The sequence below is a fragment of the Pogoniulus pusillus genome, chromosome 21 (genome assembly GCF_015220805.1).
Source record: "Pogoniulus pusillus isolate bPogPus1 chromosome 21, bPogPus1.pri, whole genome shotgun sequence".
Classification (NCBI taxonomy): domain Eukaryota; kingdom Metazoa; phylum Chordata; class Aves; order Piciformes; family Lybiidae; genus Pogoniulus; species Pogoniulus pusillus.
The window spans coordinates 10,855,463-10,872,490 of NC_087284.1; the positions used below are offsets into that span (position 1 = coordinate 10,855,463).

The following is a 17,028-nucleotide window of genomic DNA, read 5'->3' on the forward strand; positions in this document are numbered from 1 at the left end:
CTGGGCAGCCTGTTCCAGTGCTCTGCCACCCTCACTGTAAAGAAGTTTCTCTTCACGTTGAAGTGAAACCTTCTATGTTCCAGTTTGTAGCCATTGCTCCTTGTCTTACTGCTGCTGACCACCAAAAAGAGATTGGCCTCATTCACTTGACATTCCCCCCTCAGACATTTATAGACATTGATCAGATCTCCTCTCTGGCTTCTCTCCTCCAGACTAAACAGCCCCAGGTTTCTCAGTTACTCTCTTCATAGGGGAGATGCTCAAGTTCCCCAGTCATCCTCATGGCTACCATAGTGGCAGCTACCATCTTCTTTCAGTAAGATAAAGGACACAGGTCTCTGTGCTCTTCTTTGGTCCACTTACAATAACTACATGACAAGTGCAGTGAGGGTGTCCTCAAAATCTGAATGTAGCTGTGGTCCATAGGCAGCTCCATTCTCCCACAGAATCACAGAATTGTTTTCGACAAAGAGACCATTAAGACCACCAAGCACAACTATTGACTCAGCATTGCCAGGTAACCACTAAACCACATCCTTCAGCATCACATCTACACAGCTTTTCAATCTCTGCAGGGACTCCATCACTGCCCCTGGCAGCCTGTTCTGGGGTTTGACAACCCTTTTGTGGAAAACATTTTTCCTAATACTCAACCTAAACCTTCCCCCTCTGCTGCAATTAAAAAGTGCTTCTCTGCAACTGAGGGTTGATTGTAAGGATTCAGTTCAATTTCTGTATCTTCAAGCCTTGCTAGCAATACAGGGATGTTTGGAAGTCAAAGCCAGGGTCAGGCCTTCACTATGTTAATACTCTGTACAGGCAAAACAAAACAAAACAAAACCAAAATCAACACATTTGTTCTCAAGAAGATTAAATTGCTCTTAACCTCGGGCTCCTGAGTGGAGTAGAAAGCATTTTCTGTTAAATCACTGGAAAAAAAGGAAGTTTTTCAGTCTGATGTTAAATAAAGTGCTATCCCAGCCATCATCAGGTCAAAGGGAAAGAGAGCCTGACCCTAATGACTGCTGCCTGGGGATTTTAGCTGGAACATGCTGCAAGAAAGATCTCAGCAGACTTCATTGATGCCTTATGTCAGAAACTCTACCTGAAATAAAACTGAAATGGATACTCTCTAGATTAAATGCTGATTACAGTGCCTGTGGACCCAACTTTCTACACTGGTTGAGACAAAAGTAAAGCTTTCAAGCTGTCTCTAGGTAAAGTGAACCTGGGATTTGAAACTCCTATGCCAGCTCTCCTTTAATGCCAATTGTGAGTCCATTAGATAAACCCCAGAAAGGCTCAATTTGTATTCTTGGCACATCTTAGATTTTCCCCTCACTTTTGCATCCAGGATGCATGTCCTAGTAAAAGCTGACTGAGAGCTAATGCTGCTGCCCTAAAAGCTGTCAGCTGTTCTACTTGCAGAACTTGAGAAAAAAAAGGCTCTGCAAACCATTCTGCTGGTGCTGAAGGAATTAAAAGGCCAGATTCAGATGGATAAAGGCAGTCTGTTATACAACACTCAGAAAATCACAGAATGCTGAGCCTAGGAAGGGACCTCTGGGGATCATCTAGTCCAACCACTCTACTAAAGCAGAGTCACCCATGGCAGATTGCTCAGGATCATGTTCAGGCAGGTTTGGAATCTCCAGAGGAGACTCCACAGCCTCTCTGGGCAGCTCACAGGAAAGAAGTTTTTTCTTTATGTTTAGGTGGAACCTCCTGTTTGTGCCTGTTGCTCTTTATGCTGTTGCTGGGCACCACTGAAGAGTCTGGTCCCATCCTCTTGACTGCCACCCTTTAGGTATTTTTAGCTGAAGTGAGAGGTGTCTACTCTTTCCTTAGCCTACTGCAACTGATGGTTAACACACCTGAATAAAGACACACAAAGATACTTGGAAGAATGTGTGGACAAGTGTGGCCAGCAGACTGAGGGAGGTTCTCCTCCCCCTCTACTCTGCCCTGGTGAGACCTTGCCTGAAATACTGCGTTCAGTTTTGGGACAGGGATCTACTTGAGAGAGTCCATCAGAGGGCTATGAAGATGATTAAGGGGCTGGACCACTGTTCTGTGGGGAGAGGCTGAGGGACCTGGGGCTGTTTGGTCTGGTGAAGACTTAGAGGGGATCTAATCAATGTTTATAACTATCTGAGGACTGGGGCCCAAGAGGGAGAGGACAAACTCTTCTCAGTTGTGCCCTGTGATAGGGCAAGGCATAATGGGTGTAAAATACAGCATAGAAAGTTCCACCTCAACATGAGGAAGAACTTCTTTACTGTAAGGGTCACAGAGCACTGGAACAGGCTGCCCAGAGAGGTTGTGTCTTCTTTGGAGACTTTGAAGACCTGTCTGGATGCATTCCTGTGTGACCTGAGCTAGATTATGATCCTGCTCTGGCAGGGGGTTGGACTGGATGATCTCTGGAGGTCCCTTCCAACCCCTAACATCCTGTGATCCTGTGAATGTGATCTGTTTTGGTTGGCTTTCCCTGCAATGAAGGGAACTGACAGACTTCTCTATATTGTGGTTTGGAGGATAAAAAGGTTGATAGTTGATAAGGCCGAGTGGCAGAAGCAGCAAGAGTTAAAGAGCGTGGTGGAAACATCTACTCTTTCTGTTAGAGTAAACACATCCAGTGACGTGAGCAGCAAGAGTGTGTGAGGTGCCCACAGCCATGGAAGCAAACAGCAATAATAAATTACATGCTCTGAGATTAAATACAATGGACTCTTTAAGGGCTGAGTGTTGCAGTGCCAAGCTCTTAGCGCAGGGTTGTGGACTTGACTCCTCAGTCAGCTCTGTAATGAATGAAGCCACGAGGAAAAGGCTCAACCAGCTGTAAGCTTGAAGAATTTCAGTCTCTTCCCTCAGAGGTGCAATGCAAGGATGGCCCAGAACGCAGAGACTCGTGGGTACTGATCTGTGCTGGGCTGGGGGGGTGTGTGGTTGTGCTTTGCTTCGTCTTGCTTTTAAACTCTGGGCGTCAGAAACAGTATTTCTGCGCACACGGAAGTAGGGAGATCACCTTTGCTTTCAACTGAAAAAGGGTGGAACTCCTTTTCTTCCTTTACTATTTTTGGGCAAACTGTTTCTTAAAAGACCAAACTGCTTCTATGTATAACTAGCTTAGGAGAAGGAAGGAAGAGAGGAACAAAGGAAGGAAAGGTGGGGGGAGACCCCAAAGGCGTGTCTGTGCACAAAGCAGTAGCTTCACTGTGGTTGGATCACTTCTAATTATCCACCACATAACGTTTTTAATGCAGATTCCCTTCTCTTTAAGGTTCCAAAGTAAGCTTAAGCTTTTAGACACCCCTTACAGCTGCAGGAGGCCTAGCAGTAATGATATGCCTCTGAGAATGAACGGCTGGTCTGAAAACCCTGTAAAGAACAAGTTTTATTCTGAGATAAACAGCTCGACTGCAAGCAGTGCTGGTGGAAGAGAGGGAACTTTGTGCCCTGTCATGCCTTCTGAGTACACCTCCTTTTCTAGTTCTTGCTGTCACTGCCCCTGAAATAAAGAATTTACTGTGCTGTGTTTGCAAAGAAGGAAGCTATGGAGGCACAGTAGGTAACAGGTCTGTAGCAAACAACCTCTCAGGAAGGTTACAGTTCACTGAATAAGACACTCAGCTGTGACGAATGTCTGCTGCTGGGCTCCTCAAACCTGGAAGAAGGCAACGTGAGCAGTCAAGGCTGTATCTGGTATTCAGAGAGCTGCACTGGCACATTCTTAGGTATGTCCCTGTGGGCACTGGCATGGAGAATGGAAAAGGCACTTTGCTGCTGGGCAGTAATGATCCCACACACGTGTAGACCTGTAACAGCTAATTACAGAATTTCAGAATGATAGAGGTTAGAAGGGACCTCTAAAGATCATCTAGTCCAACCTTCCACAAAGAACCCCACCAGTTTTGTTGTAGTGGGGATACTTTCCAGCCAAGCATCGCTAGCCCAAATATATCCATCAAGCAGGACTTGGCATTTAAGGTAGTTTTCCATGCACACATTTGGAAGGCTGCCTTTACAGGTAGTGAGAGAGCATTAAGCAGAGCCTGAAGGAGCACAAATCTTCACCCACCCTAAGAATCCTTGCACTCTGGTCCTGTGCATCTCTGTCAGGTCAGTCATGTTAAGTATTCCAAGCTACTTGGAGGTTGTGGAGTGGAAAACTGTGGATCCACAGGGGAGAAGTGTCTTATTTCAGTGTTCCACCAAGCAGTCCCAGCAGTCTGGCTGGCCTGAATTTCAGAGTTTGTTCTGGCTGGGTTGGTTTCTTTTCCTTTTTTTTTTCTTTTTGTAGCCTGATCAGTTACATGGAAAGTTAGGGATTAAAAATGGGACTGTCTCCTCCTTAATGGATCACACTTTGGTAAGACAAGGTAGGCTGTCATGCTCTGGATATGTTCACTGCCAAGTTTGTAGGCACAACACTCTACCCAGCAGGGGTGGCAGACAATGAGCAGATTGACCACTCCTCCCATTCACACTCCTGCTCAAGACGCTGATGCAGTCCAAGATCTCCCAACACTAGGATTCAATTAGAACCTAAATATGTGAGAGACTGAAGCCTCTCTGCTGTGAGAACATTTGTTTGTTTCTGTGTAGCTGTCCCATTTCAAGCAAACAGGAGATATTTCTGTATCCATCTGTTGTTGTAGGCAATTGTCAAAATAGTCTGTGAAATTGAGGCATGGCAGCGAATCTGTAGCTTCAGAGTGAAGCCAAAGATGCAAAGCTAGAAGGAATTATGAAGGTAGAAAAGGTGGAGAGCAAGTAAAAAAGGAAAGAATAAAAAAATGAAGGTCCTAACTGATGCTTTGTCCTGTGTGAATGAAAATATGTCATTGTGTTGTAGGGAGTACATCAGTTTATTGCTGTGCCTGTAAGTTTTCTGGCTCTGGATCAATAAAGATTTAGAAGACAATAACTTTACACTGGCTAGAAGGACAATGAAGCCACGCTTTGCCTGTTTGTTTGGATGATATTCTGTCTTTTGGCTGAGTTTTGTGGTTTTGGCTTGGCTGGTTTATCTTCACCACAAGGATAGCTGGAGAGGGACTTTGCACAAAGGCATGCAGTGATAGGATGAGAAGAAATGACTTCAAAGTGGAAGAATACAGATTGAGATTAGACATCAGGAAGAAATTCCTCCCCAGGAGGGTGGTGAGGCACTGGAACAGGTTGCCCAGGGATGCTGTGGAAGCTACAAGCCTGGAAGCATTCAAAGCCAGGCTGGATGGGGCGCTGAGCGACCTGGTCTAGTAAGTGTTGTAGGGTTGGAACTAGATTTAAGGTCCCTTCCAGCTCAAATCATTCTGTGATCTTATTTTACTTAGCAGGGATGTTAGGTGTGGGGCTGCTGCTGTGCTCTCCCAGGCATTGAAAAGGCAATTACAGTAACATAATTTGATGTCAGATGCTAAATAAGGAGCTGCTTTACCCCTTCTGTCTCTGACACAGGGTAGGAGGGATGCATTTTGTCACAAACGCCCTTTGACTCATACAAAACTTCTGAAGTGCTTGGTGAATGTATAGGGAGAGTTTAGCAGACCTGGCAACTCCCTTTTACTACATAGCAACCTTCTGTTTGGAGTCTGCTGTGAGGCAGGTCACAGCCATGCGAGGCAAGGGCGTATCTGAGGTAATGCTTTTTCGCTCAGCCCCGGGGAACACCCCTGCCACTCATGCACACTGCTTCTGTGCTGTCAGACCACCCACCCTGTCCTGGAGCTGTGCTAGAGAGCCCACAGCACTCGGGGCAGTAACGTCTGCAGCGAAGCAGAGCAGCTACCCGCTGGTGACACCGTTCTGATCTCATCCCCCTGCCCTCTGAGTGCCCGGGGTTTTACAGGGGTGCTGGAACACCCTTCTCTTTGCTCCTTCAGGGAATGCAAACCACATCCCCTGCCTTACCTTCAAGAACTATTAATATTCGGGGAAATTCCACCACACCTAACTAGCAGAGTTTTCTGTACATGCTTTCCCCTTAACCGGTTTCCTTCCCCCACCCAAGGAAGGGTGTGATCGAGCTCCATGACTTTAAAAGGCTTTTCAGATCTGAGGGCTCTGTGCCTTCTGTGACATCAACAGAGGGGAGGGAAAGAAAAAGAAAAGGAAAAAATAAAGCATGCAAACAATAGCCTCAGAGTAAATATGATCTCACTGTGATTAAACCACAGCACATCAGAACCAAAAAGCAGATGGAAAACCCAACCTCCTTCCCCCAGGCAAGCAATTAAAACCTTAATGAAAGGAGATCAGATGCTGAATGCTCAAGAATTGAAGGAGCAGAGCAGAAAGGGGGGAAAAAAAGGACAGAAAGAATCCTGAAACGTGTGTTATGAGTTCTCAGTTTTCCATTCTCTGGCTTTTGTGAGCAGTTTTCTCCCAGACAAAGTTTCCTTAAAAAAAAAATTGAAGTCCTTCTCCTATATTTAACCCTTCTTTGTTCAGCTCTGGGGAAACTATCACAACCTGCCTGTCAAGAAACCATAGCCCTGCAGGCACAGCTCAGTATTGCCACCAGGTTATTTCTGGCTGATGTCTGCAGCTCTGGAACAGACGACTTCTTTAATCATTTGTTTTAATCTAGAACTTAGCAGAACTGGGACATCAACCTTTTCCCCCCCATGTCTCTGCAATAATTCTCCATAGAAGGGAAAGCCACCCTTCTTAGTCACTTTAGTGTCCCCATCTGGGATGCTGCATAGCACTCAGGGCACGCAGGGGGTGCAGCTTGCTGAATACAACCAACTGTTTCTCATGTGTTCATGCTTCCAGCCCTCAGCAGCCTAGTGGGGCAAACAGGCACACTGTCTGCAGAGCCAGGCCTGGCTGGCAGATGAGACTTGCTGGTCTGGGCCTTCTCCTTTACACAGGGCAGCAGCCAGAAGTCGACAAGGTTCCCAGAACAGCTTGGCTTTGGTAAGCTGACATGGTGTAAGGAAGTGTGCCCCCCGAGAAAGGAGAGCGTGTGGGTGTGTTTTACTACACTTAGTCTCAGACTGAAAGAGGACTTGAGCTGCATCCTCGATGGCTTCAGAGATTGGTCAGTGCAGATTCTGGGCTGCAAACAAGATAAAGTAAGCAGAAAGGGGGAAAAAAAAAGAAAAGAAGATAGCTGCTGTAAACCAGGGCCCTCTATAACAATAAAAAATGGTTTATTACCCTTGGCATTTTAAGTGGATGTAAAGTCCACAGGACAAGGGCATTCATGACACTACCGCCTACTGCAAGCTCTGTGTTAACCAGAGTCTACCCTTCCACTTCTTTGCTACTTAACCCTTGAGACCAGCAAATTAGTTTGAAAGAGAGTCACTGAATTTTCACCTGCACTTTCCTCCCCTTTCTAAGTCTTGTTGTCACCAAATGCTTTATGAGATTGCTACTGCTGCAGTTTGCAACTGAGGCCTGCTTAAGACATGGCTTCTGCCATGCTTCTGTGGAGTCAAATCCATTTGTAGTTCTCTCTCTTTTCTGGGCAGGCTCATCGACTCTGGCTGTGAACTGAATGCTTTTAAAACAGACACAAAACCAGGAAGGTGAGGATGGGCCTCATCCCTTCAGAGAGAAAAAGAAGAGGTTTTTATGCCACGCTTTGCACTGGTATTTCCAGGACTGCACACTACAGCAGCCCTGCTTCTTGTCAAACACAAGCTACGTCCAAATCTGCTGTGGAAAAATGAACTCCTCAACATTAAAACCGTTTCCACCACTGTAATGTCTAGACCAAAAGGCAAAAGAAAAATAGCACTTGCCAAGAGCAGCCTGTGAGGAACAGGCAGCAGTATTCGAGGGCTCTACTTACAGCTGCTATAAAGTGGCCCAGCTTCGCTGATCCTGAAAGCTGCAGCTGTTTAGAGCAAGCAAGGAGCACCTCCAAATGCAGCTTTACTCAGCAGTAAGCCTGATTTAACACAGCAAAAGCATCTTTCAGAGGTCAGAGGGCTGTTGTAACCGGTAAATGTCCGTTGCTTTCATAGATGCTCAGGACTGCTTGTGCTACCTAAAGAAGCATCTTGAAAAGTGACCTGTGTGGTTACGATTTCAAATGTCACTGAATGTGGGCTCCTACAGAGGAGTGTGGACTTTAATGTCTCAAGTTCAGCTGCTTGTCTCCATCAAGTGCTGCCAGAAATGGGAACAGTAGGAGATAAGGGCTCTCCACAACTGTTTGGGCTAAGGCAGATACCTGTGCATGCTCCTTTTAAGTGCTTATGTTGCTTTAAAAATTAAATGCAACTCCAGATCTCGGAGGCAGGCAGTTGGTATGAATGGGATTTAAGTACTTAAACAGCCATGATAAGCCAGTCCAGATAAAATAAGCAAAACAGAAGTCACTTTACCCCAAAGTGACTGAAGACCATCTATTGCATGCAGAAGTCATTCCCATGCTCCTAACGTCTTTGATAACAGCAACATGACAAGGGGGAAGCCATGTGTTCCAGTCGTAGTCCTCTGCTTTTTGTATGCACAGAAGACACAAGGCTCTTTGCTATTTCCAGATACAGGGGAAACATCCTCTTCTCCTGTGTTTCTGTGCAAGGGCAAGACCTCTTGCTTGGCTGAGGAGTACTATGAGTGCAAGCTCTTTGTGAGAAGATAGGCTTCTTGTCTCCTACTGTTTATAAATGTTGGCAAAGGGCCTTGAACACACATCCCATGAGGAATGGCTGAGGGAGCTGTAGTTGTTTAGTTTTCAGAAGAGAAGGCTGAGGGGACACCTCATCTCCCTCTACAACTCTCTGAGAGGAGGTCAGAGCAAGGTTGGAGTTAGTCTCTTCTCACATGCAACAATTGACATGATGAGAGGAAGCAGGCTCAAGTTGTGCCAAGGGAGGTTCAGGTTGGTTATCAGGAAGAATTTCTTCACAGAAAGGGTTCTCAGGCATTGGAATAGGCTGCCCAGAGAGGTAGTGGAATCACCATCCCTGGAGGCATTTAGAAGCCTTATGGATTGGTGCTGAGGAATGTAGGTCATTGGTAGTGGCTTAGCAGTAGTGGTGAGATTGTGAGCTCTGGGTGAGCAGTTGGACTTGATGATCTCAAAGGTCTCTTCCAGCCTCAACAGTTCTATGATTCTGTATATGCCAGTAGTGGTGCATGGAGGTACATGTGTGTGACTCAGAAGTGTCACACTCAAACTCTGAGTCAGGTCACTAGACACACCTGGCCTTACTACAAGGGCTGGTATTTGTAATGGAGCACTTCAACAACATAAACGTCTCCTGAGCCACCACACGTACAGGTACAATGTTCAGTGATAAGACATCAGCACAAACACAATCTCTTCTAACCCCACTTGTCACTGTGCTTGAGATTAGAAGATTCCAAAGGTGAGCCTGTATGTGGCCTCAGCAGCTGTGCTCTGACACAATGTGTTCACAGTAATGCTTTGCAAGACTTCTCCAAAGTCTAGCCTATATTCTGCTGCAGACCTCCTCTTAAACATTTCAATTTTCCCTCTGCAGAAGATGTTTCCATAAAGTCTTAATATTAAGCAGTCATCCTGTTTTTATATCTGGAAGGACCTCCTGTAGGTCCTTGGGTATTATGGTACTGTTTGGAATGACTAATGTTGAATCAAGTTACCAAGAGGCAAAGTAGTAAGTCTAATGTGTCTGCAACCTCTAGAACAATCTTAAAAGCTTAAGTAAAAAACCCAGATTAGTATTCAGCACCTCTTGTACTGTCTAATGCAAGAGTAAACTGGAACTATCAACAGTAAGGAAAACTCTTTATCTGGCAGCTCTGCTTCTCCATCATGTACTAGGAGCAACTGGACAGAGACAGGTTAGACAACCAGTTTGTTGGTGAGTAGATACGGAGCTACATTGCTCAGGAACAACTGTTAGGATAAAACCATAAAAGTTTAGGAATCATGCAAAAACCCCTGCATGCTGTTAGCTGTGGTGTTTCAGAGGAAGAAGAACAGCCATGAAAAAGCAAGCCTCAGCAGCTCCATCTCTGCAACAGAATGAACAGCACCTTGCTGTCCTACCATGTATTTAGTAGGCAAATTAATTCTGTACTGGGAATTTCTCATATGGAGAGGAGAAAGGGTACACAGAGGCCACAGTGGGGAAGAACAAGAACCTGAAAATTACAGAGGTACTCTCAGCTTTGAGATGGAGCCAGTACTACTGCTGCATCTCACTTGTGCTGCTGCTGCTTCTCACTGCTGCTGCTTCTCACTGCTGCTGCTGACTGAGGCCTGACCCTGCCACACTTCTACCACTTCCCTCCAGTTCAGGCACAGAAGAGAGAAAGATCACACTTCCACTGCAGATCACAACGGTAGCAGAGATGACACAAACCTGGACAGTTTTTCTCTTTGTCAGTTTGTTCCTCTAGTATCTTTTACAAGGTTTTACAGTCCCTATTTACTTCATGGTTCGATTGTCACTCTGTGATTGCTAAGATACAAAAAAAAAAAAAACCAAACCAAAAGGAAGAAAGAAAAAGAAAACAAAGAGGAGTGTGAGGAATAAATAAAACAGAGAGAATCCCGTTAGTAAAGTACAGGCAGTTCTTTTCCCTTTACATGGCCCAACACTCCAAGCCTTTCATTGCCAGGGTTACAAGCAGCTTTTCACAAGCACTCTGCTTAGGAATATAGTATTTCTTCCCAGTGACACTATTTTGTTTGTCTTGGCATGCAGGCATTGTAATCAAGTCTATATATTACAGGACTGTGCCTTAGCACAAATGGCAGGCATTTCAAACCCTATTTACTTAGGTTTCTTCTGTGCCCAACAAATTATCTAAAAATAGATAATCAAGACCTCATACTTTACATCTACGTCATTCCTTCTGGCTTAAATGAGGTAAGGAATGTATGGGTTTTTTTTTTCCCTTTCTTCTTTCACTGTTTGGATCTGTTTACTAAAACAGATAAGTCCCCCTTTCTCCTTCTCTCTCTTTTTTTTTTTGTCTTGCTCATGAACAGCCAACAAGCTACAAAAGCCTTGTTATGATAATGTCTGCTTTTACTTCTGTCACACTTTTATTGCCTGAGATAAGAGCATTTGAATTGCAGGTCAGATATATCTTCTTGCATCCATGCTCTTTGCTGGTCACTGGTGTTTCTGTTCCTACATAGTACCTACTACACAGGGTCTGGAGAACAAGTTTTAGGAGGAAACTGGTGTTACTTAGCCTGGAGAAAAGGAGGCTCAGGGGAGACCTTCTCACTTTCTACAGCTACATGAAAGGAGGTTGCAGCAAGGTGGAGGTCAGCCTTTTTTCCCATGTAACAAGTGATAGGACAAGAAGAAACAGCCTCAAGTTGCACCCGGGGAAATTTAGATTGGAAACTAGAAGAAACTTCTTCACTGAAAGGGTTATCAAACACTGGAATAGGTTCCCCAGGGAGGTGGTTGAATCTCCATCCCTGGAGTTATTTAAAAGACTCAGAGATGTGGTGTTGAGGGACACGGATTAGCACCATACTTGGTAGAGTTACATAATGGTTGGACTCAATGATCTTAGGAAGTCTTTTCCAACCAAAATGATTCTATAACTTTAGCTGTAACTGTTCCATCCTTGGAATCACAGTCTGGGTTTTGTTTCAGAAGGGTTGATCTTACCTTCTGGATTACAGGATGCTGGAAAGGCATCCTGTGAGAACTGGATGGGATGCAGTTTTGTGGTGCGTGTGATGTAGCGCAAAAAGTTGCTGTTGTCATCAAAAGAAGAACTGGGGCACTGCCATAATCAAACTGCACCCTGCAAGAATTAGTCTCTGAAAGCAGCTCTCAGACAAGTATAGCCGAGAAATGCTCACAACCAAGCATTTTTAAGTATTTGTCCTATCTTTCCATGGCTCAAAATAACTTGTCTTCTCCAATATTTGACTAGTACCTGAATGGTAAAACAGAACCTAGCCTGGGGTCGGATTGGTCTTTGCTTTAAGCAGTCACATCTTCACTGAACTGCAGCACATGCTGTGCAGTGTGACAGAGCTGTAGAAGAATATGAAAGGTAGAATCCAGAAACTGCTTTGATCCACAGGGATTTCCCCAGCAGCTTTCAGAGGATTCAGGCTTAAGTATGTTTAAAGAGTGGGATGGACAATAAAATCAGCTGAAATGAAAGAAGAGAGGTCACAAACTTTCAAAATGCGTATGGGTGAAGAAAATGGTAGCTTGAGTAGCAGAGAGAATTTCTACACCAGAAATGATCTTGGGTTTAGTCACATTGAAAGTGAAGCCACGAGTGATGGAGACACATACTCAAGGCCTCACACCAGTCAGTTCCTGTTGACAGGATCACAGGATGTTAGGGGTTGGAAAGGACCCTAAGAGATCATTGAGTCCAAGCCCCCCTGCCAGAGCAGGACCATACAGTCTAGCTCAGGTCACAGAGGAAAGCATCCAAGCAGGCCTTGAAAGTCTCCAGAGAAGGAGACTCCACAACCCCTCCAGGGAGCCCTTTCCAGTGCTCTCTGACCCTTACAGTAAAGAAGTTCTCCTTTGTGTTGAAGTGGAACCTCCTGTGCTGCAGCTTCCATCCATTGCTCCTTGTCCTATCCCAGGGAGCAAGAGAGCAGAGCCTGTCCCCCCTCTCCTGACCCCCAGCCTTCAGTTATTTATAAACATTTATTAAATCCCCTCTGTCTTCTCTTCTCCAGACTAAAAAGTCCCAGGTCCCTCAGCCTCTCCTCATCAGGCAATGTTCTAGTCCCCTAATCATCCTTGTATCCCTCCACTGCACCCACTCCAGCAGATCCCCGTCCCTTTTAAACTGGGGAGCCCGAAACTGAACGCAGTACTCAACATGGGGTCTCACCAGGACAGAGCAGAGGCAAAGAACCTCCCTCAATCTGCTGGACACTCTTCTTAATGCACCCAAGATCCCAACTGCTCTCTCCAACAGTTAATTCTTTAATTAAACTCCAATAAGCATCTCAACCATTTCATTATATGAGGTTTTATCACAGTGAAAGTAAAGAAAGACAGGCTCCAATGTAACACTAGGAGTAGTTAAACAGACCCAGCACTGCACCTGGGAGCTAAACCACCTCTGAAGCAATGGTATGTCCCCAGACAGGCCATGAGCACTCTCTGCTCCTTTATTTTCTACACACAATAAAAACTACAGGACTTTTTATTTGAAAAAATAAAGAAAGTGCAGTTAACAAAATAGCAGAGACCAAATGAGCAGGGTTGTGGGATTTTTTTATTTTATTAGTATCTTACTCCTGGGATAAGGAATAGATCTAAGGATGTTTGTCCTAGTTAAATAGTGTGACTACTTCACATTTCCCAGGGAAAGTAAACACCATAGTCTGACCAAGAGGTTTTTGATGCCAAACCCCTCAGTCTTCTCTCTCTCTCTCTCTCTCTCTTTTTGGCTTGGTTTTCCTTTGTCTAGCTTTCTCTGTCTAGAATTACATAATCACAAACCCAAACCAAAAAATGCTTATTCCAACCAGACAGGGCAAAGAAAACAACACAGAGCTGGGAATACTTTTGAGCTGCCTTATTAGTCTCTATCCTTGCACTGCCACCAGGCTACATATGAAGCATGGTCTTGCAGCAGGGGACAGACAGAGGGTGACAGAAGTCAGGAAGCAGAACTGTTATTTTGCCACTGGGATATATGTGTCCTTTAGCTATGGGCAGTTGGAAAGCAGTTCATGAGCTCTGGGCTAACAGTGACACTGCATTTCTACCCAGTGCTTGATGTTCTGTGATAAAGTCACAGCTTTAGGGAGGTATAAGGTCTACCTGAACTGATCTGAAGGGGGTTGTGAAAGGAACAGAAGATGAATTTGATCTCAGCCTTTAGATTACTCAGGCCATCAGATCCAGAGCAAAATCTTCAAAGTCATGGAGTATCTTTCCCTTTGTGCAGTTTGTTTTTCCTGGTTAATCTTAATTGCCATGAGATTCTAGACATGCTGGGATGTGTCCAGAGAAGGGCCATGAGTATGATCAGAAGGCTGGACCACCTTCGCTATGGAGACAGGCTGAGAAAGTTGGGGCTGTTCAGTCTGGAGAGGAGAAGGCTCAGAGGAGACCTTATTGTGCCTTTCCAGTATCTGAAGGGGAGCTTCAAGAAGGCTGGTGAGGGACCTTTTAGGATGTCAGGCAGTGATAGGACTAGGGGGAATGGAGCAAAATTAGAAGTGGGTAGATTCAGAATGGATGTTAGGAAGGAGTTCTTCATCACAAGGGTGGTGAGACACTGGAACAGGTTGCCCTGAGAGGTGGTGGAAGCCCATCCCTGGAAGTTTTTAAGGTCAGGCTGCATGGGGTTCTGAGCAACCTGATCTAGTGTGAGGTGTCCCTGCCCATGGCAGGGGGGTTGGAACTAGATGATCCTTGGGATCCCTTCCAGCCCTGACAATTCTATGAGATGGAGAAACTGGCAGCAGCTTCAAAAACATAACTCTGACCTTTCCCGAAGTTTGGTATGAAAGCCTGGGCTGAGCTCAGAAGATCTATGGAACAAATGGGAATCTGTGTGTATTCACCAAGGAACAGCTTGCACACCTCATCCTGACCAGGTTTATAAGCCTCATACAACGTGGTAGCATCAGGGCTGTTTTATACCCCGCTGCCTAAATCCAGCCAGAAGATGGACTTCACTCCCAAAGCACATTAGTCTCCAAGTCAGTGTATAATGTGTGACATTCCCAAACCACCTTTTTATTGATGCTGAAGTTATTTTTGGCAAAGGAAGGGAAGTTTTTTCTTCCATTCCTTTTTTTTTCCTCTTCTCCCTCCTCCCCACCCCCAATCACACAGGTTTCTAATGCATCTGCACGGTAATCTAGTGCCCTGTGGGCAATTCAGGACCTTGTTAGACATTTTAAAGTACAGCAATGTTAGGATGAAAGCCTCCACATTGCTGTATTCTGGAAAACAAACAAACAAGCAAACAAAAACGAACAAAAAAAACCCAAATCAAAAGCAAACCAAGCAAAAAAAACACAACCCTGGTAAAAGGTTATGCTACAATAATTTAACATGCAAAAGTGGGATGCGCTGGTTTGTGGGGTTTTAATATAATTCATTTTAAATAGAACTTTTCATGACCCATCAAACAGAACTGCCCTAAAATCTCCACTGTGATAACAAGACGTTCCCAAATAGGCTGTTCAGTTTTACATCGCGGGGAGAGGCATCGATCCCTGTCCCAAACCGATGCCGGACATGCCGTACAAACCCTCCTTTCCCGAGATACCGGGCTCGTACAGTTAACCTGCGCTGCTGGTAGAGGCACCGAGCCACCGGGATTAAAAAAGCCTCTCTCCCCCCCATCACGAACCCAACAGAGCACCCGGAGGGTACCCGCTGGCTTGTTCCCTTTCTCTGTCCCACAGCTCCTCTCCCCACCTGGCAGCTCCCTTGGGGATAGAGCACAGCGGCAGGCAACAGGATGCTGCATCCGCCTGCCCTAGGGGGTGCCGAGGGGAACCCCCTGAGCTGCCTGACACCTGTAAGGGCTGCAGCCCCTCAGCGGGCGAAGCCGCTGCAAAGCCACGAAACTTTGCCCGCCTCAGTGCCAGTGCCAGCCCCGGCATCCGCTGGCGCCGGCCGCTTACCTTGTACTTCATGGCTGCGGATCGCGGAGGGCGCCCAAGCAGCAGCTACTCCACCTCCTGCCGCATCGCCGCTGCTCCGCGCCTCGGCGCCCGTCCCGCCGCCAGGCTGCCCCGCTCATTTGCATAGCGCCCCTCCCATTGGCCGTGCTCGGGGACACACTCCCAGCCCGCCCCTCCGCCGGCCTCCGCCGCCGCGCCCGGAGCGTGCTGCCGCTGGTGGCGCTGAGGGGAGCGGGCTGAGGGGAGCGGGCTGAGGGGAGCGGGCTGAGGGGAGCGGGCTGAGGGGAGCGGGCTGAGGGGAGCGGGCTGAGGGGAGCGGGCTGAGGGGAGCGGGCTGAGGGGAGCGGGCTGAGGGGAGCGGGCTGAGGGGAGCGGGCTGAGGGGAGCGGGCTGAGGGGAGCGGGCTGAGGGTCGGTGGTCTCGGCTGGAGGGAGCAGGCTGGAGCTGATGGGGTGAGCTGAGTGTAAGGGCGGGGGTGGAGGGGGGAACGACGACACACGACGACACGAGACGACAGGGGCAGCAAGCTGGGTCTCGGTCGAGGAAGCTGAGAGGAGTGGGCTGGGACTCAGTGGGCGGAGCTGAGGGCAAGGGACCCTTTTGGGGGCCTGCGAAGCGAGCAAGCTGCGGCTTAATGCTGAAGAGCTGAGAAGAGAGGGTTGGGGATCGATGGGTTCAGCTGAGGTGAGTAGGCTGAGGCTCAACAGGGTGAACTGCACTCTCCTTACGTGTGGAGGGAGAGAAAATCCCACAGGGAACCTGGGCTGGCGGCTCAGCTTCCTGTGACCCAGGCCTCTGTTTCAAAGCCGCTTCACCTCAATCTGTCGGCACGAAATGGACACTCCGAACAAAAGGCTGCCTGTCTGCTGACCCCACCCCAGGCTTTGCCTCTTGTGCCGGGGGTTTTCTGTGTCTGCCAAAGTCCAAAGTGGCCAGGCAGCCCTGGGAAGAGTGCTCCTGAAGTTACAAGATGGTGCGGCACCAAAACCGCCTCAGACGGCCTGGCCTGGGGCTGGGCCAGCCCCACCAGTCAGACTGCGCAGAGATCGCTGCCCGCTGCCAAACCTGCCTGATGCTAAGCCCTCGTCAGCCATCCTTTCCGTAGCTGCCTTTTTCTTGTGGAGCTGAACACTTCGTGCTGCTCCGTTCCTAACTTTGCAATCTATTCCCGTTCTCGTTTGTCCCCAAAAGGTGATCTTCTACCACCACGTCTTGAATCAAAGCACTAAGTGTTCCCTTTGCCTGGGGAAGCATCTATTTAAACGCTGATTAGACAGCAGAGGCCAAGATGGCTTTAATGATCTAGAAATGTCCATTATAAAGAGTGACCATGGCAAATAGGGACTATTTGGAAGAGAGTAATAATTAACTCTGGTATCTTCAGGGAAGAAAATGAGCATGGAAAATAAATGTGTGGTGATCCTCCATGCTTTTTAAGTCAGACTCCTTAATCAGGCATGATTAATATGGTG

The 17,028-nt window shown here is 46.8% G+C and overlaps 1 protein-coding gene across 2 annotated transcripts in view; it reads right to left on the reverse strand.

The window, feature by feature from the left end:
* Window positions 1-15,625, reverse strand: part of NEDD9 (neural precursor cell expressed, developmentally down-regulated 9) — a 49,027-nt gene extending 33,402 nt beyond the window's left edge. The window contains exon 1 of one of the 2 annotated variants that reach the window (XM_064160920.1): window positions 15,557-15,625. In XM_064160920.1, coding sequence (XP_064016990.1) covers window positions 15,557-15,568 — 12 coding nt within the window. In that variant the 5' untranslated portion in view covers window positions 15,569-15,625. The remainder of the gene's footprint in view (window positions 1-15,556) is intronic. The other variant, XM_064160922.1, reaches the window with a different exon arrangement.
* Window positions 15,626-17,028: the final 1,403 nt, after the last annotated feature.